The following is a 23,678-nucleotide window of genomic DNA, read 5'->3' on the forward strand; positions in this document are numbered from 1 at the left end:
GAAAAATGCCCCCAAACTCTGCATACAATTACAGGAAGGAATCCTGAACCCCCAAAAGACAAACGCTCTGAAATCCTAAGTCCGCTCTGGCTCCCTCGTACCTACTACAAAGCCCCACATATAGTTAGTGCCTAATTACTATGTGTTGAATAAATAAATGAAATTATAACAGATCTCCTGATGGGAAGGACTAGAGATCACAAAGCTGGAGATCTGGGTTGAATGTGATAACAAAGAAGATGGGGGCAGAGAGAGCAGACCCCACTCCCCCTCCAACTCCGAGCCGAGTCTTACTTTTCTCATTAGTGAGGCACTTCTGGCTGCTAGGCCAGGCACCCTGGAAAGAAAGGCAGACTGCCTATGGCTATGAGGGACAAGCCTTTGGGCTTCCTCTGCGCTTCCTGGTACCAATGGGCTGCCAGTTTGTCTCCAAGCCGACTGACTCTGATCCTGTGATGAGGTGGGAATTGGGGAGCGGGGGAAAGTGGATTTTTGAGGATCATCTGATCGCTGGGTGTTTTTGCCTGACCAGTGTTCATAGGTTGCCTGCACTGAATAACTTTACCAGGGAATCTTTCTTCACCGAATCAGAGGAGACCTTGCCTACATGCTCAGTTCCCAGAGCCACCCTGTTCAAGGATGTGAAAACCAAGAGCTGGTTCCAGGGCCTCTGTTTTGATGTAGTAGAGAGAACCCTGGGCTAGGAGCCAGGAGATCCAGGCTCCAATTCCAGCCACACCACGTTATTGGGCTTATGGCCTGGAGTTCACCACTTAAACTTTCTGTTTCCATGCCTTTATCTGTAAATGAAGTGGGTCTCTAGATGGCCTTGAAGGCCTCTTTCTACTCCATTATCATAAATACAAGGCATACTTACACCTGATCCTTCACTTCCCATCTCTTGTGATTCCTGAATGTCATAGCAATAATTATAGCACAAGTTTTGAAATATTTTACTCAGGCTGGATCTTCCTTGGGGGAATTCATCCTTTGTAAAGTTGTACTGGTCTTTACAACCCCTCTGACACAGGCAGGAAGCAGCCAGCCATCTCCACCCTCCTCAGGACTGACTGGCTAAAGAAGACCCAGAGAGGCGAGGTGACTAGCCAAGGTCAAGGTCAGTGGCTATGAGAGGAATGGGGCCTCTGTGCTATGGGCAGGGGCTTAGCTGCTTCTCAGGAAGGCAGGAAACGGGGTGTACTGTGACCAAGATGTGAAGCCAGGGAATTCGGAAGCACAGGACTTAGAATCACTGAAGGTTAGAACTGGATCTTAAAAGTCAGCTCATCCCATCTGCTTGCTGATGGATGAGGAGGTTATCACTTAGAGAGGTTATCGGTTACCAGCCCGTAGGGCAAAGCTAGTTGGTGGCAGGGTTGAGTTCAGAACCAACGCTTCTCACTTCAAATCCATAGTTCTTTCTGCCCTTCAGAAATGTCTCGCTCAGCAATTTTTTTTTTTTTTGGCTTTAGTTTCCAAAACTAAAACAAGACTTTGATTTTTACCACTACTGTTTTGGGTTGCTCTGCAGACTTCATTCACTCATTTGCTCTCATGTGCTCAAGGTGGCAGAGGGGGTGGGGGAAGGGATATGCAGAAGTATCCCCCCATTCTGGTGGAGAGATAAGCCTTCATAATGAAGAGAGTTTTTATTTTGCTAAACTAAAAGTGGAAAATAATACCAGTAAGCAAAGATAAATCACAAAGAAGCGTGACATTAAGGACAAAATGAATGGGCCAGACCAGGGATTCCCAAATCACCTCCAGAGAATTACGATTAGTGACCCTGCCAAGGCGTTCTGCTGCTAAACTCACAGGAAAAATTAACTCAATGGATAAACCTTCTTCTTTTTTTTTTTTTTTAAGGTACGCCGGCCCCTCCCGTTGCGGAGCACAGGCTCCGGACGCGCAGGCTCAGTGGCCATGGCTCACGGGCCCAGCCTCTCCGCGGCATGCGGGATCCTCCCGGACTGGGGCACGAACCCGTGTCCCCTGCATCGGCAGGCAGACTCTCAACCACTGCGCCACCAGGGAAGCCCAGAACATTTATTTTTTGACTCACTATTAAAATATTCTATAGACTGAAGCAATCTTAGAGAAAAAAACCCTTTCCCTCCAAATCTTCTCATTCTCTGTTCATGTACATGGATGCATTAACAAAACAGTAATCAACTGATATTTTGGACTATTATTTTTCAACTAATATTATTCCACTTATATGTTTCTAATTCCCATATATTGGTCATTTTAAATGGTTAGGTAATATTTAATCACTGACATCATGCTTTAGATTACTTAGCTATTCTCTTAGCTATTCTCTACTTATTGTCTGGCTTTCTTTCTTTCTTTCTTTCTTTCTTTCTTTTTTTTTTTTTACAATTTAGTTAAAAAGTGATTTGAGATGATTTCTTTGAGGTGTAGTTCCCAAAGTGAAAAAGGTTGCAATAGTTTATAGCTTTTGCAACACATTTCTTTCCAGATCGTGGGACAGAAAGACCAAACCAATCTATTGTGCTAATGTTGAATGTGAGTACCACTCACCTACTGAAGTGAAAACAGAAAATCACTGTCAGGACATTCACGCAGAATTAAATGTCCACTACATCAGTAACAACCTAGGTGATTGACGTTGGATCAGCAACCTCTGGCCTCACCCCTTCTGTCCTTTGGCCAATAGTAATAATAACTTATTAAGACTTTCCCATGCGCCAAGAACTCTACTAAATACTTGAATTACCTTAGTAATTACCTAGTATTTAGTTCTTACAATACCCTAAGAGAGGTACAATTATTATATCTGTTCTACGGATGAAGAAACTGAGGTTAGAGATACAAGTTGACCAAGTTCATGGAGCTAGGAAACATTAGATTTGTGGATGTCTTCAGAGCCTGTGGCTTTAACTCTGAGCTCTACCACCTTGAAATCCTGGACGATGCTGCAGCATATAGGGAGAGCCTGGAAGGCTGCTGGGCACCTCCCCTCCCCATTGAGTACGGGCATTTCAGCAGGGCACCTGACTCCCCTAGGGAGGGGGGGAAAAACACCTAATGTGGCAGCTTTTAAGGTACCAGTCAGCCATAGCCTGAGACCTCAACCCCAAAGAAATGACCAAAGAAAGGAAAAACCAAATCCTTTTACTTTTTTGCATTTCCATCACAGGAAATCCAGAGCATGGCCTCAGCCACTGGCTGTTCTAAGACCACTTGCTTCACTGTGTACAGCCTAACCATCCATGAGGGACTCCAGGGTGCAATCCCAGAGACCAGCTGAGCAGGGGGCTTGCAGACACCATGTGGGGAGGCCTGGTGTCTCCACAATCCTCTCCCCTTACTACTCTCCAGTGGGAAAAGTCCACCAGGTTCTCAGGCCATTGCATCTCAGTAAAAATTCGGAACCCTCCCCTCCCCCCATGCTTATTCACTGAGATATTTTTATACTCACAGCATCAGTGTCCTGCATTTAAAACCTCAGCACAGATGCCTCACGAATGGCTGAGCCGGCCGCCAACACCCAGTGTGGTTCCCTGTACCAGTTTTAGAAAGAACGCATTGGGAATTTTCCAATATGGTGTTTAAGGGATCAATCCCCGCCCCGCCCCTGCCCCCAACAGAGTGTGTGCACCACAGTCACTTGTGGCCCGACACGCTTGTGTAAACTCACTTGGGCTTAGGCCAGCTCCTGGCTTGCTCATTTGACAGTGCTGAGTCTCTTTCAGCCCTCACCTCTTAGAGCAGGTGCTTGGCAAATCATTAGCCGGGTTCTATTTTATCAATGGATTCTATCTGCTTTAGTAGCTGCGGTCAGGATGCTTTCCATAAAGGACAACCCTGAACTCCAAGGGACCTTCCAAAAGTAAACTGGAGGCGGAAGGTGAGGGGCAGAGCACACACCTTGGCCCGGGGAATCATGCAGGAACCACGCTAGCTGTATCTTGCAACCACTTGGTGAGGGGGTGAGGCAGGTATCCCCCCATTTTACAGCTGTGGAAACTGAGGCAGGTTGCATTTTGGAAACCTGTCCAGGGTCTGTTAAGGCTCGGAAGTGGAGACAGCAGGGGTAGCATCTGAGCTGTGGTCTCATTTGCCACAGTTGTAGCTGGGCACTAAATATAGTGCCATGGTGGTTAGAGGGGGGATATTGAATCAGCTTTCCTCAGCAGGGGAGGAAATGAAGACACAGGAAAGTCAAGTGACTAAGGCAGGCAGCGAGTGGCAGGCAGAGGCGTGCCAAGCAGCTCCTGTGCCAGGAGTGCCTGTGAGCTGCCCAGGAGCGCACTCCCTCCTCGGGCTGCGGTGCCTCTTTAAAAGCTGTCAGGGGGCTTCCCTGGTGGCGCAGTGGTTAAGAATCCGCCTGCCAATGCAGGGGACACGGGTTCGAGCCCTGGTCCGGGAAGATCCCACATGCCGTGGAGCAACGAAGCCCGTGTGCCGTAACTATTGAGCCTGCACTCTAGAGCCTGCGAACCACAACTACTGAAGCCTGCGCACCTAGAGAAAGCCCGTGTGCAGCAATGAAGACCCAATGCGGCCATAAATAAATAAATTAATTAATTTTAAAAAAAAAAGCTGTCAGGGGAGGTGTTCCTTCAAGCACGGGTGCCTGTCACCAGTTAACTTATACTAGTTCTTCTTTACCCCTCTTCACCGGCTACCCAGATGGGCAACACACACCACCTGGGGCCCTTTGACAAAAGCCACTGTGGGCTGGTGCCTACACTGCTCACGCCGGCTCAGCTCTCAAATCCCCCTAGGCTCTGGGTTGGTTTCTCGGCCATCTGGTCACTCTGTGCCCATTCATTCAGTTAGGAAGAGAAGCAGCATTCCTTGGGTGCCTACTATGTGCCAGGCACTGAGCAAGCTACTTTTACACCTACCAGCTCATGCAATCTACCCAACAACCCCCCAAAGTGGATACTGTTAGCCTCCTCGTTGCAGATGGGGAAATTAAAGCTTAGCAAGATTATGAAACAAGGCCAAGGTCACGGTGACTTTGGCAGTTAGAAGGTGAGCCCAGGCCTGCCTGGCCCCAGAGCCAATGCCCTTCCCACCATGCCACCCTCTGGGATACCGTCTTTCCTCTACACGTAAGCAATACAACTTGTCTGAAGATTCTAACAAAGCGTCTCCCATTTTCAGAGCTGGCCCAGGATACAGCTCTGAAGTTAGATAACTTGGGATGCTTTTTACATCTCCCTCTCCGAGGCATTCCCCCACCCCACCTGTGCTCTTCTATTGGTTATTTATACTAAGGTATACATTTCTGGCATCAACCACTGCTGGGTAGGATTTGGGGAGTCCCAGGGACTTTCCAGGGCCCTGATGTATTTCCATCAGCCCCCAAGGATGCCCTCACTAGACATTTAACCTAGCTGAAGGAGAAAACCCCCCCAGCAATATAGACCAGTGGGGAAACAAACACATGTACACACTGCTGGGGGTACTTCCAAGGGATGACAGTTCTCTGGAGGGCAACCTCGTGTTGATGACAACGGTTAAAAAGCATTCACAGGGCTTCCCTGGTGGCACAGTTGGTTAAGAATCCGCCTGCCAACGCAGGGGACACGGGTTCGAGCCCTGGTCCGGGAAGATCCCACATGCCGCGGAGCAGCTAAGCCACTGTGCCACAACTACTGAGCCTGCGCTCTACAGCCCGTGAGCCACAGCTACTGAAGTCTGCGCGCCTAGAGCTTGTGCTCCACAACAAGAGAAGCCACCGCAGTGGGAAGCCCTCGCACCGCATCGAAGAGTAGCCCCCGCTCGCCACAACTAGAGAAAGCCTGCGCACAGCAACGAAGACCCAACACAGCCAAAAAATAAATAAATAAGTAAATAAATAAAAGAAATCTATTTAAAAAAAAAAAAAGCATTTGATCTGGTAACCTGGTAATTTTAGTCTGGAAAATAGACCTCAAGGAAATATCCCCCCCCAAGAAAAGTTCAAAGATATTCTCAGCAGCATTGCTTACAATAGTAAAAGATACCATAACCAACCTGGTCTATGATAAAACAACTGAAAATGACAGGCATGAGGGTTATCTCAATCTAAGGAAATGTGTATGTGAGACAATACTACCCAAATTCACAAGAAAATTAAAAATATCACCAGTATATGCAAACACTAATCATTACTTTATAAAAATGTAAAACATTTAACATATATATATGAATATATAACACAGATAGAAAAGGAAAAAAGGGAAGGATATAGGATGCCTCTATTTTTGTTAAAGTTGTTTTTTAAATCCATACAAGAAAAAAGAAAAACAAACAACAACAACAACAGAAACACTGACACATCCTTAACCAGAGAGGCCAAACGGGAGAAGACAGGTGCGGATACAAAAGGAGGAAGGAGAGAAAAGCATGTGTTTAAGTCACACCTCATTCATTCATTCACTCATCTTTTAAAGCATCTCTTTGCCACATACCATGCGCCAAGCACCAAAATATAATGGTGGTGGTAAGACAGACACTGCCACGGCCCGAGGGTTCCCTCAGGCAGAGGACACACTCTCCAGGTCCTGGCTGGCCACCACTTGGTCACCCTGGGAGTAGAGAGCAGGGTCCCCTCTGAAGGTGGGCTGCCACCTGGAGGACCTGAGGCCAGTGAACAGCCTGCCTGCCCCATGGGACAGAGCTGCCATCCTCGCCTTTTATTGCCCCAGCTATTCCCGTGTGTCTGGAGCCAATACGGTAGTGGAGGGGTTGACAAGGAGTCCCACCTGCATGGTATTAACTTCTCCGTCAGAGTGACCTCGGCCCCAACCACCAACATACCCACTGTGCAAGTCACATGAGTGTAAAAACAGAACCACCACAGCTAAGATGAAAACTGGTGGCTTCCAGCTTTACGATAAGCTGTTGGATTCCACCTTAAGATGGCACAGCTGACATCATCCCCGCTCCAGGGGCACTGAAGGGACAGGAGTGGCAGGCAGCCGGAAGCTGGGCAAAGCTGGGGTATCTTTGGTGGGAAGATACAAGAACAGGGATTCCCAATGTCTAAAATACCTGAACAGCTGGGCCGAATCTTCCCAAGGCTGTCTTGAGGCCACATCAGTGGCCTTTACCCAGGTGCCTTGGGCTAAGCACATGAAAAGCCCTGGGCCCTGACACAGGCATGCGTGGTCCACGCCTCAAGGAAGGGCCGGAGGATCCTGAGGTATGATGTCGGGAAGGAGCCCAGGCCACTATCCACCTGAGACCTCCTGGTGCCGCCCAGGGCTCCTCTTCTTGGGACAGCAGGGCCAGGGCTCCCAAATCTGTATTTTTTAAAAGATCCCGAGGTCATTCTCTTGCTCTACACAAGCTTCGGGAGTCACTGGAAATGTGGACCAAACACTGCTGTCTTTGGAATCAGAAAGATCTGGGCTCAAATCCCAGCTCTGTCACTCATTAGCTCTGTGACTTGGGCAAATAACTTAACCCCCTGAGCTCCAGTTTCCTTACCTATACAGTGGGAACAATAATGCCCACATCATAGGGTTACGAGTGGGCAGGTGCCCCTATAGTACATTGAGGCCCCCCATCTTAGCACAGGTCCCATGCTGTAATCACTGGTTTACTGGTCTAGGCGTCCTGTCGCTGGACGCACGGAGAGCAGATGTCTTGTGCCTTCTCTCGTCCCTGGCATTCAGCCCAGGGTCTGGCCTTGGTAGGCACTCACTACATTCACTGTTGAAGAAATGAGAATGTGAGGATCGATAACACATGGAAGGTGGCTGCCCCGGTGCCAACTCACAGTAGGCGCTTCACACAAGTTCCCCTAACACATACACATGTAGACTAAAAAAATACAAGCAGTAGCTTTCCTAAGGGGGCAGTTCCCTACCTTCTCCCTGCCCCTGAGTTAAAACTATCCATTTACAAGAATCCTACAGGAGCACAATTGTTTAAGAAACATCGGCTGAGTAAGGAGAGGCCAGGGCTGCTTGATTCCTGTCTGTACCGACCTCCGGTTTCAGGAGTGCAGGCCACAGTCTCTAGAGGTGCACAGTCCCAGCTCACTGCGAAGCTCGCGGCGTCACCCAGAAGAGGCTTTTGTGGTCCGACGGCAGTCACTAATAACGGAAGCATTTCTGTTCTCCTTGGAGTGGCAGTTGGCAGTGGCAAACAGGAAGCTGTCTTGAAGTAGGGTGTGGTTCTGTCCTCTCAGTGTACATGTACGGAGACACCACTTGTTTTTCCCCCTCCAGTCCCCTTCTTTTTCCCTCTGCTCCCTTTTTTTTAGGAGCAGGTCTGAATTATTTCGTGGAAAACACAGCTTTTTACAAAATTGAAGACCAACCTTCACCACCATACAAACGAAAACCAAGGGTAGGAAGGAGTCTAAAATACAGCAAGGGTCTATTTCGCTACCATCAGCTACTTGCTGGGGACACCGAGTTAGCCCCCGGCTGTGCGCGAGTGGGCGTGAGCCCTCCCTCGGTCTCCCCGCGGGTACACAGGAAACCAACCCCGCTAGAAACCAGGCCAGGTGCGCTGCCAATCGTGCTCGGGCGCTGCCAGTCCGCCAGCTGGCCGGCCACCAGCATGGACTCAGGGACCACTGTGTGCACACACCGGACCAAGGACCATCCGCGAAGAGTAAAGAAGGAAAAACCACAGGTTGCCAGTTTCCAGCAATTTTTGAAGTTTGAGTGAAAGAGACCCGAAACATTGCTTAGCACCGCTTGCATATAAAAATGACCAAGAAAAATCAGTAGCGAGTAGATAAATGCATCAAGTGTGTTGGGAGCTGCACATAAGTGCAGAGAAGTGGAGAGGATGAGCTGGTCAGGTTCAGTGCAGCCACTTCCCGGGGCTAGGAGAGGTGTGCTAGAAAATTTTCCACTCCACTCCTCCCCAGGCCCCCAGGCTGGCGCCTCCAGAAGGCCTGTCCAAAATAGACGGGTCCCCAACCCAGCCTCCTACTCCTGACCTCTTTCCCAGGCAGCAACTCTCCCCGCTCCGCCTCAGCCCTGTCTCAGCGCCAGCCCACAGCCCAAGGGCACCGCCTAAGCTCCACCTCGGACTTGCTGAATGGATCGTGGGCTGACAGCACGCTCTGCTTGCCGTGACCTGGGCCCAGCCCCACGCCATCCTGTGTGGCAAGCGTGCCCTGTGCTCACACTTACACATCCCAGGGAGACAGCCTCGCTGTTTGGATAAAGGGGCTGAGCCAGTGACACGCTGGGCAGCGCAACTCGTGGGAGCCGTTTCCTGGCTCCTGGCTAAGGGTCCTGGCCAGTCAGAACGCACCGCTTCCCCTTTAAGAGAGCACGCCCAGATGCGATTAGGGAAAGGCAGAAAGAAAAGCCCGGAAAGACCAGGGTCCTATCCCGAATTTGGCAGATGAACTTGGGCGCGGGTGCGCGCGCGCGCGCGCGCACACACACACACGGATCTGAGCAGCCACTGTATGGGAAGGGTCAGGGCCTTCCTGCAGCCCGACTGCACGATGGCCCCTGCAGGCTTCCCCGGGGACCAGGCTGAGGCCAGGGGCCCACGCAGCCTGCAGGGACCTCAAGCCTTTCTGCTTCCTTTTCCCTCAGGGCCTGTGTGCCCTGATGGGCAGAGTCCACTGCAATACCCAGCACTCTGCTTTGGAGAGAGTAGAGACGTCATTATAAAGACTGAAAATTACTTTTGTGGGACATTTTAAGTATGAATTCAAGGGGAGAGTTTTCATTCATTCCTTATATTTAGAAAGTTTATTCCCTGATCTTGGCAAGGGATAGTAGATTTGTGGGGAGGGGGGATGTCTAAAAAAGACAATGGGTCCCAAAAGGCCACACGCTGTATGATTCCATCGGTACAAAATAGCCAGCATAGGTAAATCCATAGAGACAGAAAGCAGACTGCCAGGGGCTAGGGAAGCAGGGAGTGGGGAGTGACTGCTTCAGGGGTACAGGGTCTCCTTTGGGGGTGATGAAAGCATTTTGGAACCACGCAGAGGTGACGGTTGCACAACATTGTGAACAGACTGAGTGCTACATTACAATTCAACTGAGCATGCCCCCTGCACTCAACACCACCAGAGGGGTGGGCAAAACACCTAGGCCACCCCTCCGGCCTGACCCCTGGACACACCCCTACACCCTCACCCCATATAAGAAACAAGCTTCCCCCCCCCCCCCCTCAGCGAGTGGGCAAGCAAGGGAACCTGTTGCTTGATCTCGTCCCCCCCTCCTGCAGCAGGGGTCCCAATAAAGCCTTGCCTGAAAAAAAAATTACAATTCAATGCTTTAAGATGATTAATTTTGTTATGTGAATTTCACCTCCATTAAAAGAAAACCCAGCAGTTTAGTGTGTTTTAGGTATTTTTATTTTCTTTTATCTTCTACTAGGATCTCTCCTATGTTTCATCCAACATTTCTTTGTAAAACCTGCCTGTTACCTGATAAATCTTAAGTTAACCCTGGCGGAAGAGTATACGCCTTTTAATAAGGAAAAATAAAAACAAACCCCTAAGAGACAAAAGCTTTCCAAGACTCAGAAGTAAGCCTCTACTGGAGAATTTCAGACTATGGGAGGATGGCATCATCTCAGACCATGGCACGTAAACTGGGCAGTGCTAACTTGGCCTTTGTAAGGCTGTCTCAGGTTGGGACCATCTCCAGCAGCTTGATCATATAACCAAAGCCAGAAACAGGGAGTCTCCCATGGGAGAATTATTCAAGGAGAACATGATTTTGGGTCTCTGACTTTGGGCTTCCTTTTCCCCTGTCGCAGAGAGAGTTTCTTCCCAGAATATAGCAGAATCAGTTTCTGGCTGGGAAAGGGCTATGCCACTTGTCGAAGCAGGACTAGTTTCTACAAGTCCATTTCTTTGGAATGGAGCCAGTGGGTATGAGGGTGTGTGACTCGACCACCCACCCAACCCAGCCCTACGGAGAGGGCTAGAGACAGGGTAAGGCTGTGCGCTGTATCCTCCAGACTCTAGGCAAGAGGGTCAAGGGCTCATGGGCACACTTCCCCTGCTCAGGGGACTGTCAAGAGGAGGCCTGCTGAATGTTGCAATACTCAGAGGAAGCACAGATGAAAGGGCAGGCCCTGTGGCCCAGGAGCCTGCGTGTTTCCAGAGACAGCTGGGAGCAACTTTCTTAGTATCTGTTTGCTGAGAGTTCCAGGATGACCTGGGGGATAGAGATGTGAACAGCTTCCATGGGCCAGCTCTCCCAGAGCCCTCTGGTCCTGGTGAAGTACCTTCCCTTACCTCTTTCACTGTTCTCTCCTCATCTCAGGTGCCTGGGAATAAGTAGGTGGACTAGGTTTTCAGCAAACAGATGGCTTAAGAAAATAAGATGGGGACTTCCCTGGAGGTCCAGTGGTTAAGACTCCGCACTTCCACTGCAGTGGGGGCGGGTTTGATCCCTGGTTGGGGAACTAAGATCCCGCCTGCCGCGTGGAGTGACCGAAAGAGAAGAAAAGAAAAGAAAAGAAAAGAAAAAAGAAAAGAAGATGCAATATGTATACTGCTCTGGCATCTGAGGAGCCGCAAGTTTAGAACCTTAATGCTAAACACAAAAACAGGCAGGCTCAACCCAATTAAACAATGGGCAAAGGACTTGAACAGACATTTTTTCAAAGAAGATAATCGCATGAAATGATGATCAACATCATTAGTCATCAGGGAAATGCAAGTCAAAACCACACGATACCACTTCACACGTACTAGGATGGCTACGTATATAAAAAACAACAACCAAGAAAGCCCCAAAATGGAAAATAACAAGGGTTGCTGAGGATGTGGAGAGACTGGAACCTTTGGACACATTCCGTGGGAACGTAAAATGGTGCAGCCTCTACGGAAAACAGTATGGTGGTTCCTCAAAAAATTAAACGTGGAATCACCATATGATCTTGCAATTCTTCTCCTAGGGTACACACCCAGGAGAAATGAAACAAACCCCTGAACGTGAATGTTCACAGCAGCACTATTAGCTATAGCCAAAAGGCAGAAACGACCCAAGTATCCATCAGTGGGTGAATAAATAAATCGTGGTATATACATAACACTGGACAATTATTCAGCCATGAAAAGGAGTGAAGTACTGATACATGTTACAACATGGATGAATCTAGAAAACATTATGCAAATGAAAGAAACCAGGCACAAAAAGTCACATATTATATGAATTCTATTTCTATGAAATGTCCAGAATAGGTAAATCTACAGAGACAGAAAGCAGACGGGTGGTTGCCGGGGACTGAGGGGAGGGAGAGGGGGAAATAACTGCTTAACGGGTATGAGGTTTTATTTTGGAGTGATGAAACTTCTGGAACTAGACAGAAGTGGTGGTTGCACAACACTGTAAATGTACTCAGTGCCACCCAATTGTTCACTTTAAGATGGTTGATTTTATGTTGTATGCGTTTCATCTCAAAAACAAAAAAACCCAAAACTCTGCAGAAAGTGAGGGCCGAGACAATCCACAAGCAGAACAATCAGTTTCAGTTTTAACTGAGACTTACCTTCAGAAGCCTTCTTGGAATCACTTAAAGGAAATAATCTTTAAGTTAAGGTAACTAAGGCGACCAGTAGGAGAGAGCAGATAGGCACTCACTCCAAGTCGGAAGTCCCTAAACTTGGCCGATTCAGGTCCACAAAGAAGTGTTAATTTGTCTCGAACAGCCAGCTGCTCCCACCACCCCACACAGGGGCGCACAAAGGCTGCCCTAGCCACTTACAGATGGGACTCGGAGGCACAGCTCCCCTCTGCCAGCCCCCTCATTCCTGATACAGCCATCATTTCCACCAAAGGGGCTCAGGTCTTAGACCATAAAGTTGGGACAGAGTCACAGACTCCCAAAGAGCAAGAAGAAACCCCACAGGTAATCACTCTCTGCTACCTGCTGCTGGCCCCTTCCAGGGCTGTTAGCCTCTTCGGAGGAGCCGTAGCCAAGGGGCCACCCAGCCTGGCTTCTCCACTGCAGGCCCCGAGCTCTCCAAGTTCATAGCAGGCCAGAAAGCACCACCGCTGGACAATCTCCCCTACGTGAGCTGCTCTGTGATGCCCGCACGTCCACCCCATTTCTGCCCTGTGGGGGTCACCTTGAACCAGTCGAGTTTCCCTTCCATGGGACACCTTGCCAAATGTTTGTTCCCCGAAACCTCTTTCTCTGGGATAAATACTCCCAGACATCTTTTAAAATCATTCCTCACTAAAGGTCATTTTCGCTCTTCTTCTGATCTCTGACTGTGCTTTCTAAACTGTGCCACTCAGAAGGGAGAACATCACAGGTGACGTCTGGGCAGCTCCCAGCTGTCTGTTCTGGGTATCATTCTCCTGTTAAGGCCACTAGACATCCAAGCTAGATTTCTTATTTCTTTTTTTAAAAAAAAATTATTTATGTATTTTATTTTATTTTGGGCTGCGTTGGGTCTTCGTTGCTGCGAGCGGGCTTTCTCTAGTCGCAGCGAGCGGGGGCTACTCTTTGTTGCGGTGCGCGGGCTTCTCTTTGTGGTGGCTTCTCTTGTTGCGGAGCACAGGCTCTAGGCACGTGGGCTCAGAACTTGTGACTCGCAGGCTCTAGCGTGCGGGCTCAGTAGTTGTGGCGCATGGGCTTAGTTGCTCCACGGCATGTGGGATCTTCCCAGATCACGGATCGAACCCGTGTCCCCTGCATTAGCAGGCGGATTCTTAACCACTGCGCCACCAGGGAAGCCCTAGATCTCTTATTTCTGAGGGCTGCATCACCCCTGAGTCTCATTTCACATGCTTTACTGCCAAGCTGCTTATCCACAGGTGTCCTTTACAAATGTCATCTGGTCGGAGTCAGTCCACTGCTCTGGCCTGGGGAGATCTTTCAGGACTCTGACTCATTAATATAACTCTTCTCCCTCCTAAATCTACTGCTTGAAAAATTGGATAATCCTGCCACTAATGCTATTCTTCTTCCAAATCCTCCTTCATAATGTGGAAGGGGACAGGGCCAAGCGGGCAACTCGATCTATCCCCCAGGGCGACAGCGACCTGTGAACAGTACTCCAGAGGAGTGACTCTACCGAGCCACCTGCCATTCAGGGCAGGTATGTCACTTGGCCCACACTTCATCTTCACTGGTACGATCCCATGGATGACTAACAAATGCGGCTGACAACAGCCCTCCTGCTACCAGTGGTTGAAGGACTAAAAGTAAAGCTCTTAGCAGTGCCTTGCACACGGTAGGCAATCAAACGTGCCTTTATAACTGACAAGAAATACAATAATAGAAGAAAACCGGTTTTCCAACTCCCAAACTACCCTCCTTACTGGCAACCAAGTATAGACATTAGGCAGCTGAAATCGATACGAAAAGAACCGGTGCCCAAGGGCTGGTGTCTGAATCCCCACACCCTCCTTCCAGAATCTCCATGCTCTGAGGTTAATAATACCACCCTTCCAAGGCTATAGGAAGGAGTCACTGAGATCAGGCATGTAAAAGAGGTTTAAAAGTTGAGTCAGGCTATGCACACATAAAAGAAAAGTATTATGATTATTACTGTTACAAATCTCTCCAAGATACCACTTCCACGAGCAGAAACCTGCCTGTCCAGTCAAGGAAAAACCTACAGCTGCACTCAGGTTGTCCGAAGGCAGGTCTTCCAGCTCAGAGCAGCTGAACTCCTGCAAAGCAACTTCCCTTTCCCAAGGATGGCAGGATTGAGAGGGTCTGACCAATTCAAATGCAAAAGCCCAAGGGCGAGGATGACTGGGAAACTTCTCAGTATTCACTGCCATCCCTCTCCAACACAAAGGCCTGTGGGTTCCCTTCATGGCTCTTCATTCACTCTGGCCACGAGGTTATCTATACGGTGGGATGGGGGCACCCATAGTCACTGCTAGCTGAGAGGCACACAATCCGACACACACCTCCAAGCTGAGGCCTTCAAAAGGTGAGTCTCCAATCCCAACCCAGCCTGACAGACAGGAGGAGGAAAAGGGGAGTGCAACAGGGGCCCCATCCGTAGGGGCAGATTGGAATCAAATCAGAACAAAGAGCTGCTTAACCTCTGCGTTGCAGCTGGTGCATCCAGCTTGGATGGGGCACCGAGAAGGCGAAGGTCTGATGGATAATGTGCGAGCCGGAGCGTGGCTCCCCAGCTCCACCGCGCAGGCTGAGCCCCCATCCCTTTTTTATACCGGGACCAAAGGGCTCGACCTGTCCCCACCAGCTCAGCGGGGCTACCGTGAGAAAGCACAGAGCACGCTCTAAACTGTGCAAGACCGAAAACAAGCCTCATCGTTATTCTCTGCAAGGTCAGAGGAGACCAAAAAATGACACAAAATACAAAATAAACCACCTCACTTTATATAGATGAGAGAAACATGGAGGAGAAAAAGAAATCCACTCATGGCAGCCCTGGGCAGTGAGAATTATGTCACGCCTCGGCCTAGGTCACATTTACTACCTTGGAAATTTCCATTTCGACTGTCCATTGTCATTTCATGTGTAAGTTGGTGACGCTGGGGGGGTGGGTAGTGGTGAAGTTTGGACCTGTCAGGGAGGGACCCACATGCCTGGATCAGGGGAGACTCCCTACTCAGAAGGCCTTTCGCAAGGCCCAGATGATGGGCCTCTTCGATTTGTTTGGTTTAAAATATTTAAGCCGAGGCACAATGAAGTGTCTCATTTACGACGTTCTTCCTGGACCATTAGACGGGGATTCCACACTCCTCACGCTGATGAACATGCTACTTAGCCATGCAAATTCCGGGAGCGCAGACACGGAGATGGGAGGTGCTCAAGGTATGCTCTCAAGGGCAGATTTAATTACACAGCCATTCGGTGGGCAAAGCAGACCAATTTTTAGCCAACTGTTCTGGTAAATATTATGGGAAGCCCTTTCATAGAGTGCTAATGCTGGCTTAGTGATTTCGATCGTGGCCGGCTTTAGTTCTCATGCAAACACGCACGCGATCCCCAAAGATGCTACCGCCAGAGCCGGAAAAATCAAACAGATTTTAGCCAATATTAGCCAATATGCTATCTTGCCGTTGAATATTATTATTTCCTTTTAGTACTATAAACCCTTCAGTATCACTGTCATTTACATGAGGACAAACTGGAAAACCCACTCACTTTCCAGCGACCGGCCTTCCTCTGCCCCTCCCCCAGGCTCTCGGCAAGTCCCGCCGCCCGGCTTCTGGGCCGGCTGCACTGCTCCCCAGGGTTGGACAAAACCACCACCACGAACCCATTTCGGACGTTTGAAACAATACCCAATCACTGCATCCATTCTCCCACAGCGTCCCAGAGGAAATGGCATCATTACTTTCATTTTACTCCGTTTGTGACCAACCAAAAGCAAACAACACGTCCTGAGACAATTATCAGGGTATCTGATGTCGGCAGCTGGAGAGTACGCTCGGGAATGTTATCAAATGACCTCGCGGAGAAATTAATTTTCAAGAGCTAAAATAACCTTCTGCTGCACATGCCCGGCCGTTTCTCTAAATGCAGAAACGGATTTCACTTTTAGCAGTTAGAAAACTCTCAGGCATGCCCGTTTTTTCAAAAAAGTCTATAAATAACCCAGGATCAGCAAAATTTATGCAAAACATCCTGCTAGAAGAAATGTAAACTAAAACCACTTACAGAGAGACTCGGGCTGCCAACTTAATCTGATTCTACGACGACTGTAAACACGTTGCACTTTTGGAACCTGAAGCGATCCATATTAGCACGGATGCCATCACAGAAAAGAAAAAGAAAAAAAAGGAAGCAACCGCCCCCTTCCCACACTAAACAACAACAAAAGCCCGGCCCCCAAACAGAGCACCGTGATTCGGGGTTCGGGGTTCTGCACGGTCCAGGACCCGACGGCTGACCAGCTGCAGTCAGTACCAGCTTGCACACGCCAACTGTTTTGACTACAGGCACTTGTTAAACACAGAGTTTCAGGTCCTACCAGTTGGACACCAGAAGTTCATAGAACTGACCCAGTGCCAAGAACAACAAGCCCAGAAAGCGAAACGGCCGCCTCGTGCGCCGTAGTTTTTGTTAACTGTTTATGCAAGCCCCAGAGCAATTGGGTAACAATTAAGAAGACAACCAAACTTAAATAACAAAAGCAGATTACCACCTTGAAGGAAATGTAGATGTTGGCAGATAAAGGTCAGACTTCAACCGAGTTTACTGTTGGGGTGGGGGGTTTTCGGAGAGAACCGGGGGGGGGGAGGGGCAGGTGTCACATGACGAACTGCGGTTATTAGCAGACGGAACTGGGTGCTTCCTTGAAGCATCTTTTACTTAGAGGTTGACTCAGATTTTGCAAATGTTGAGGCCTTGGTACACATCTGGGGTGGTTGCAGAAGCATTGGAACTTGGATGTTGGTAAATCCCATAGGAGAAAAAAAGGGGCGTGCCGAATGCAGTTTTGAGACACGGAAAGGGACTTCCAAGTTCCCTGCTCCGTGCAGCGAGGCCACTGAGCCACACAGGAAGCAAATGATTGAGGCACATAAGAAACAAATGGAGGGATAGCGTCCCTGGGCTTCTCTGACCTGGTCCTGAGAAAGGTTTCCCTTTCCTCTTTGAGGTTAGGGCTGCTGTGGCCAACCTTCCTCCCTCATCCAAACTGTAATCTGTGTTCTCTTACAGGTAACAGTGAATCGAGTATTTTCATTTGGCAAAATAAAATAAAAAGGAACACTTAAATCACGTATTTAACAAAGTTTTTCATTTCTTTCCCAGAATGCATTAAGCACTATCTCATTTTTGGACCAAGAGAATTGACCAGATGAAATTTTAGAATTATCTGAGCATTTGAGAAAAGTGAATTCCAAGAGAATTGGGCTGCAAATGGAAGAGTGAGAAATTTTTAATTGCTGAATGGATTCAAATCTAACCTCTGCCCCACCCCCTTCTTCCTATCTATCTCTCTCTGATTTGAATAAAATGTTGCCCCTTCCCCACTCCAGAGGTTTAGGGGAAAGTAATGAGTAGGTAGAAACAGGTTGTTTATAAAAACCATTGTAACCACAGGCCAGGTTCACGTTTATTCTGGAGAGTAAATGTCGTTCCTCTGGTTCCGGGGGTCACCAGTGCAACGTGGTGGATATGAACCCACACAGTAGCTGCCCCTTTCCTCCTGAAGGGACCTACATTTTCTTACAAACTGTATGCAGACATGGTTTCACTGGGATCTGAAACGGAGCCGCCCTGGAGTGAAAGCCAGCAGTTGCCTGACGGATCAAGAGAGAAGAGCACAGGCAGCTTGCAGCCTCCCAGACAAAGGAAGGCGAAGGGGAGAAAGATGTTGGGGGAGGGGAAGAGAAGAAGGAGGGAATGGTCGGGTGGGACAAAGTAAGGCTCACACCAGCCCCCGCCCCTGGATTGACAACTGACCTTTTTTTTTTTTTTGCGGTATGCGGGCCTCTCACTGTTGTGGCCTCTCCCGTTGCGGAGCACAGGCTCCGGACGCGCAGGCTCAGCGGCCATGGCTCACGGGCCCAGCCGCTCCACGGCATATGGGATCTTCCCGGACCGGGGCACGAACCCGCGTCCCCTGCATCGGCAGGCGGACTCCCAACCACTGCGCCACCAGGGAGGCCCCGACAACCGACTTCTTAAAGCGACCCCAGAATTTTGTAAGCCAGGCCTCTCACTTAGAACTCCATGGCTTACATGTCTCCTCCCTGCACATTATATTATTTGATTCTCAGAAACATCCTAGGAGATGAGAGAGGGCAGCTATGATTATCCCTATTTAACAAAGGAGGAAAACGGAGGCTCAGAGAAGCCTTGGTCTCAGCCCCACGAACGGTGACTGTGCTGGTGTAGTGCTTTACTGTCTGCAAAGCATTTTAAAAGTAGTGGGCTTTATGATTCCCATTTTCACAGACAAGTAAACTGAGATTTTGGAGAAGCTACAAATCACATCCAAGGCCACACTGCAAATCATCAACAGCGTCAGGTCTCCTAACTCCTGACCCAGTCCCCCTTGCTTGCCTTTATCATGTTTCCAGAACACATAATGATAGAGCTGAAAAGGCCAGTAAAGTTGTTTTAGTATAAAAGCACATCACCTCCCTTGATTTCCTCAAAACTCCGTCTTCATGGTTTTTCAGTTCACAGATTGCAACTCCCTAAACAAGGAGGTTTCCTCTCCACACTGTGGGGAGAGCTCCGGCCTTCTGCACTTCCGAGCTATTATTTCAATGCAAAGCAAACACCTCCACCCAGTTTGCACTCTGTCTTCCTTTGACTTGATTAGTTCACCCACGTGCTAATCCCTGGCTCCTCACCTAATCCCAGTCTAAGCAGCCACCAGAACGGATGCCCCAGCAGGCCTGCCAAGCTGTATATTACATAGCCTGCATCTCCAAGGTGTGCTGTCTCGCATGTGGAAGTTATCTGGTTACATCGTTTCTCCAACGTGTTTCAAAGTTATGCTTTTGCTGGGTTCTTTTGTTACAGAGGCTGATGAAAATAATGGACCAAATGAAGGCTGTCACTGTTATGTTCCTTGCCTGTGCCAAGTGGACACACTCCCAGCTTGATAGAGGGTGACATTAGTATTCTATGACACCCATGAGCGGGCTCATTGTAGGTCTGGGGCATTTCCTCTGAGGAGATATGGTAGCGAGTTTGCCGCGGGGTTTGTAGGAGTGAATGGGGACGTTTGTCAGGAACCCAAGCACTCAGGGCCATGACCAGAGATGCCGAATGTGGACTGCAGGACGGGAGACGTTAGGAGGTGATGATCAGAAAGTTCTAGAATGTTTTGCTGCCACTTTATGAGCCTACCTCTCCCCCTTCTTTCTCCCTGAAAACACAGCACAACAAAACATAGGACCAAAGGCCAGGGAAGCTGGATGCCAAGGTGGACTTCATGTTGAATGTCACTAAAGCAGCCTAGGTCGTGAAGACTCATCAAATCCACGTGCCTCTGTTGGCGGGAGAAACTCTGTGATTAGATGCGGTGCACAGGTGGCACCTCCCACCGGTTTATTTGAAGTTGTTTTGGTAATCACAGGACATTTGCATTCATGCTGCCTGAAAAGAATATGGGGCCTGGGTAAATCAGAACAGTCTCAGCAGGAAAACGCGCTTGCTTACAAGACACAAAGTGAGGAGAATACTTCCATGTACCTTGTGACTCCTCTGAGCACAGAGATCTTTTTTTTTTTAAAGTAGGACAAACGGTTTGACAAGCACTGACATATTTAGGGAAGACAGGATAGGCTATTTAAAATCAGAACTCCTGAAAATCTGAGAGGCATGGCCTCCAAATCAGTAAAATTAGTGATAGTGGGCTAATAGAGGAATACGGAATATTAGCATTCATTTGTTGTTGTAGCTGGTACCGGTGTGCTTAACAAAGGTAGTTCTATCATAGGCCAGACAAACAGCACTCTGCTCATGGATATGGTGATTTGGGGAAGGCTGGTGAGTACAGTACATCCAGCCCGGAGGACGACAGAGTGATGGAGACAAAGCTGGGGTCCCCTGCCCACGCTCTGGGCATTTAGATGCCCCTCCAGGGAACGGCACTGCATCAGAGTACATATACAGAGAAGGAACCTGGGCAGGACCCAGTATGGTCTTAAAAACATGGCCTGGATATGTGGAGAGCTGGTCAAAAAAAGGACGGAGGCCTGAGCTGTCAGGAGACAGAGAAGCAAAGTAAGCATGGCAATAGCTGTGGCTGCCATTGGCTCCAGACCCGACTTTGCCCCTTATGTCGCCCTGCAGACTTCCAGGTCAGGACCTGAGGCTCAGCTGGACACTCTTCACTCTTGCCCTGTTACCTGGGTTCATAGGGACTGGACCAGGCTGCCTGATCGTACCTGGAATTGGCTTTTGGACTAATCCTTTGTCATGTGGACTCATGACCAAAGCCATGGGGACAGTTTTGCACATATGGGGCCACAGACCCTAGATGCTTCAGGAGAGAGCCAGTTTCAACCAGCCTTAGCTGGTATTGCACCACAATTAGAAAAATGACTTTATATTGAAGGTCAGTAAATGTGGGTTGACTACAGTCTGAACCAGTGGACCTCACGTTTCCTTGAGGGCCCATTGTGAGTCTCACTTATCTTTGTAATCCAATGCCTAGCCAGAGCATGGAAGGCTTGCTATATGTTTTAAATACAGGTTTTGAATGAATGAAGTTCCACTTAACGTGAACCATCAAGAGGGATGCATACCTTATTAGGTACACCTGGAAGGTGAATATCTTTTTGTTAAGTATGTATAAAATTTGGTATTTTAATTCATTTTGTTTTCATTAATTGATTTCTTTAAAGTACAATGTTTTATCTTATTATTATTTTTTCAGGTTCCTTTTTTTCCCCCGCAGTCAAAGTTGGTATTTTTAAAAGCTGTACTGTGGTTCAAGTTAGGGAGAAGGTAGAAAGGCTTTCCACTTAAGATTAAAAATACTAAATCTTCAAAAAAATTGTAGCCACTTTGTAACAGGAATCTTTCCAAAGATCTTCATTCTCTTGTACTTTGTCCTCTTAAATGGTATCCTTTGAACATTATTTCATCTTTTTTTTTTTTTTTTTTGATAACTCAAGGTCACTGTTAAGGGCATTGGTTTCTATACTTTGCTGCAAAATGGTGATATCAGGGTCTACCGTAGCTTTCAAACTTTTTGACCCTGATCCACCTTAAGAAATGAATTTTACACGGCAGCAACCTAGTATGCACATATGGATGGGACAAAAATTCCAAAAGGTAGGATTTATCTTTACTAAGTGAAAACCACCCGAACGTTTTCTCTTCTTGTTTATTCCACGGTTTAAAATGTTGGTCAGGGATCTCTGAAGAGATGGCCCCACCATCATGAGCGGCACCTGTGGCGTACAAACACCGAGACGGTGCACGGGGCTTTTGTCCCTGCACAAAAAGGGCTTCAGCGTTCCCACTTCCGGCCTTTTACTTTTTCCTCTGCATCTGGCGCCACTTTTATTTTGTCAGGGCTTCTGCCTCCACAGTCCTAGTCCGCAGAGCTCTAATTTGCCAAACCTGGAAATCAGACCATCCAGCTTCCCAGTATTACATCTAAACTAAGTGTAAAATATTGCTCCATGAAAGCCTGCGGGGTGCCCCACGGATGCCTCGCGGGGCTGGGTGTTCTTATGTGCTCAGAGCTCCTGGTGGGGCTCTGTTCAGTGGCGGAGTTCCTGACACTGAGGTGTTACTGGATGCGCCATGTGTAAACGCCCGTGTGTGAACGTGAGTGTTTCTCCTTTGAAAGGAGTATTCTGATGACTGAGCCTCAGGCTGGAAGGGCTATTGAATGACAGAGGCTTTTGGCAGCAACGTAGCTTCGTGAATGACCAGCTCTGGGTTCCAGTGTATCAGGAAGTATTCCCTAAAGTAACTGACCCTACTTCAGGCAGTTTGTAACAATGCAGTATTTCCATCTGGACTCTGAGCTGCCCTTTGCCCTGTAATTTACAGCTCCTCCTAGAGTATACTTCAGCTCTAAGGAGTCTTCTCACCTAAATGCAAACTAATATGTATATGAAACGTCTCCTGGTGGAATTTTGAAGTGGGGTGTGTGTGTGTGTGTGTGTGTGTGTGTGTGTGTGTGTGTGTGTGTGTGTGTGTGTGTGTGTGTGTGTGTGTGTGTGTGTAGGGGGTAGATATATTGATTTTTAAAAATTACAGCAAAGGGGGTAGATACTGTGCCCTTAAAGAAACTCAGATAACAAGCAATCAGGCACCGGTTAAATAAACTACTGGAATGCTGGGAAGCTATAAAAATGATGATGTCGATCTATATTTACTGAAATGTGTCCACAATAATTGTAGACGGAAAAAAAAAGTGGATTTCAAGGCAATGTCTATAATAGGATTCCACTTTTATTTTTTAAAATATAAAATATATGCATACAGATACACATGTACGACACATAGACAAACACACATAGAAAAAAGACTGGAAAGTTTTACGCGGAAATACTTTTTTTTATTTCCTGAAATGTTGGCAGTTTTTACAATGCATTAGTTTTATAATAAGAAAAAAAAGCAATTTCACTTTGAAGAAGTAAAATTCTACATTATTATGCAAAACAGTACTTCTGTTTGGGGCATCCCACCCCATTCTCACCTCGTGACTGTTCCCATGGGAACACTGGCTAAATCCATGCATCCATCCACAGGGCAGCACACACAAGCTGAGCTTTCACACTCGCCTCTCACTAGTTATGGCGTCTCCTCAAACTTTTGAAAGGTTCTACTCATATACAGAGGGGTAAGTTGAGTCTTTATTGGAAATCTTTCACATTAATGCATATGAAGGCAAAGGAAAGAAAGGCTTGTGGGTTTACTTTTAAGGGTCATGTTCTCTTCCCTGATGGAATTAAGGGGAAATGTAAATCCCCAAGCAGATGGCTCTGCTAGTTGCCTCTCTGGCAGAAGCAGGCTACTGGTATCTCCATTCTCCAGGAAGACAAGGAAAGAGCTGACGCCCTCTGGATTCTGAAGCTAGTTTTCTTCCAAGCCAGAGTCAATTCAAGGCATAAACCGACGCTGGATTTAACAGGAACAATCCCTAACTTGTGTTCTCTCTACCAAGTGTATTCACATCCAAGGGATATCGCCCCCAAAAATGACTAGGAAGGAGGGCAAGCAAGTGTGTTATTCTCAGTTGACAAATGAGGAAAATAAGATTTATCAAGGGGAGGCAGTTTGCCCAAGGCCACCCTATTAGAGACAGGCTTCAAACCCAATTCTCCTGAGTTTGTTCTCCATGT

General features: G+C 48.0%; 1 protein-coding gene across 10 annotated transcripts in view; it reads right to left on the minus strand.

Moving 5' to 3' along the window:
• The window catches only part of ATXN7L1 (ataxin 7 like 1), a 240,750-nt gene that overhangs the window by 55,707 nt on the left and 161,365 nt on the right, over nt 1–23,678 (minus strand). The window contains exons 1-2 of one of the 10 annotated variants that reach the window (XM_027123872.1): nt 7,953–8,066; nt 7,450–7,674 (exon numbers count right to left, since the gene is read on the minus strand). The exons of 5 other annotated variants lie outside the window; for them this stretch is intronic. Coding sequence is in view for 1 of the 5 variants with exons in the window: in XM_027123868.1 (XP_026979669.1) it covers nt 7,953–8,076 (124 nt within the window). In the remaining 4 variants the exon portion in view is untranslated. 4 more of the 10 variants (XM_027123874.1, XM_027123875.1, XM_027123873.1 and 1 more) reach the window with 4 other exon arrangements.

The sequence above is a fragment of the Aethalodelphis obliquidens genome, unplaced genomic scaffold, assembly GCF_003676395.1.
Source record: "Aethalodelphis obliquidens isolate GAN/ISIS:26980383/991018 unplaced genomic scaffold, ASM367639v1 scaffold27, whole genome shotgun sequence".
Classification (NCBI taxonomy): Eukaryota; Metazoa; Chordata; class Mammalia; order Artiodactyla; family Delphinidae; genus Aethalodelphis; species Aethalodelphis obliquidens.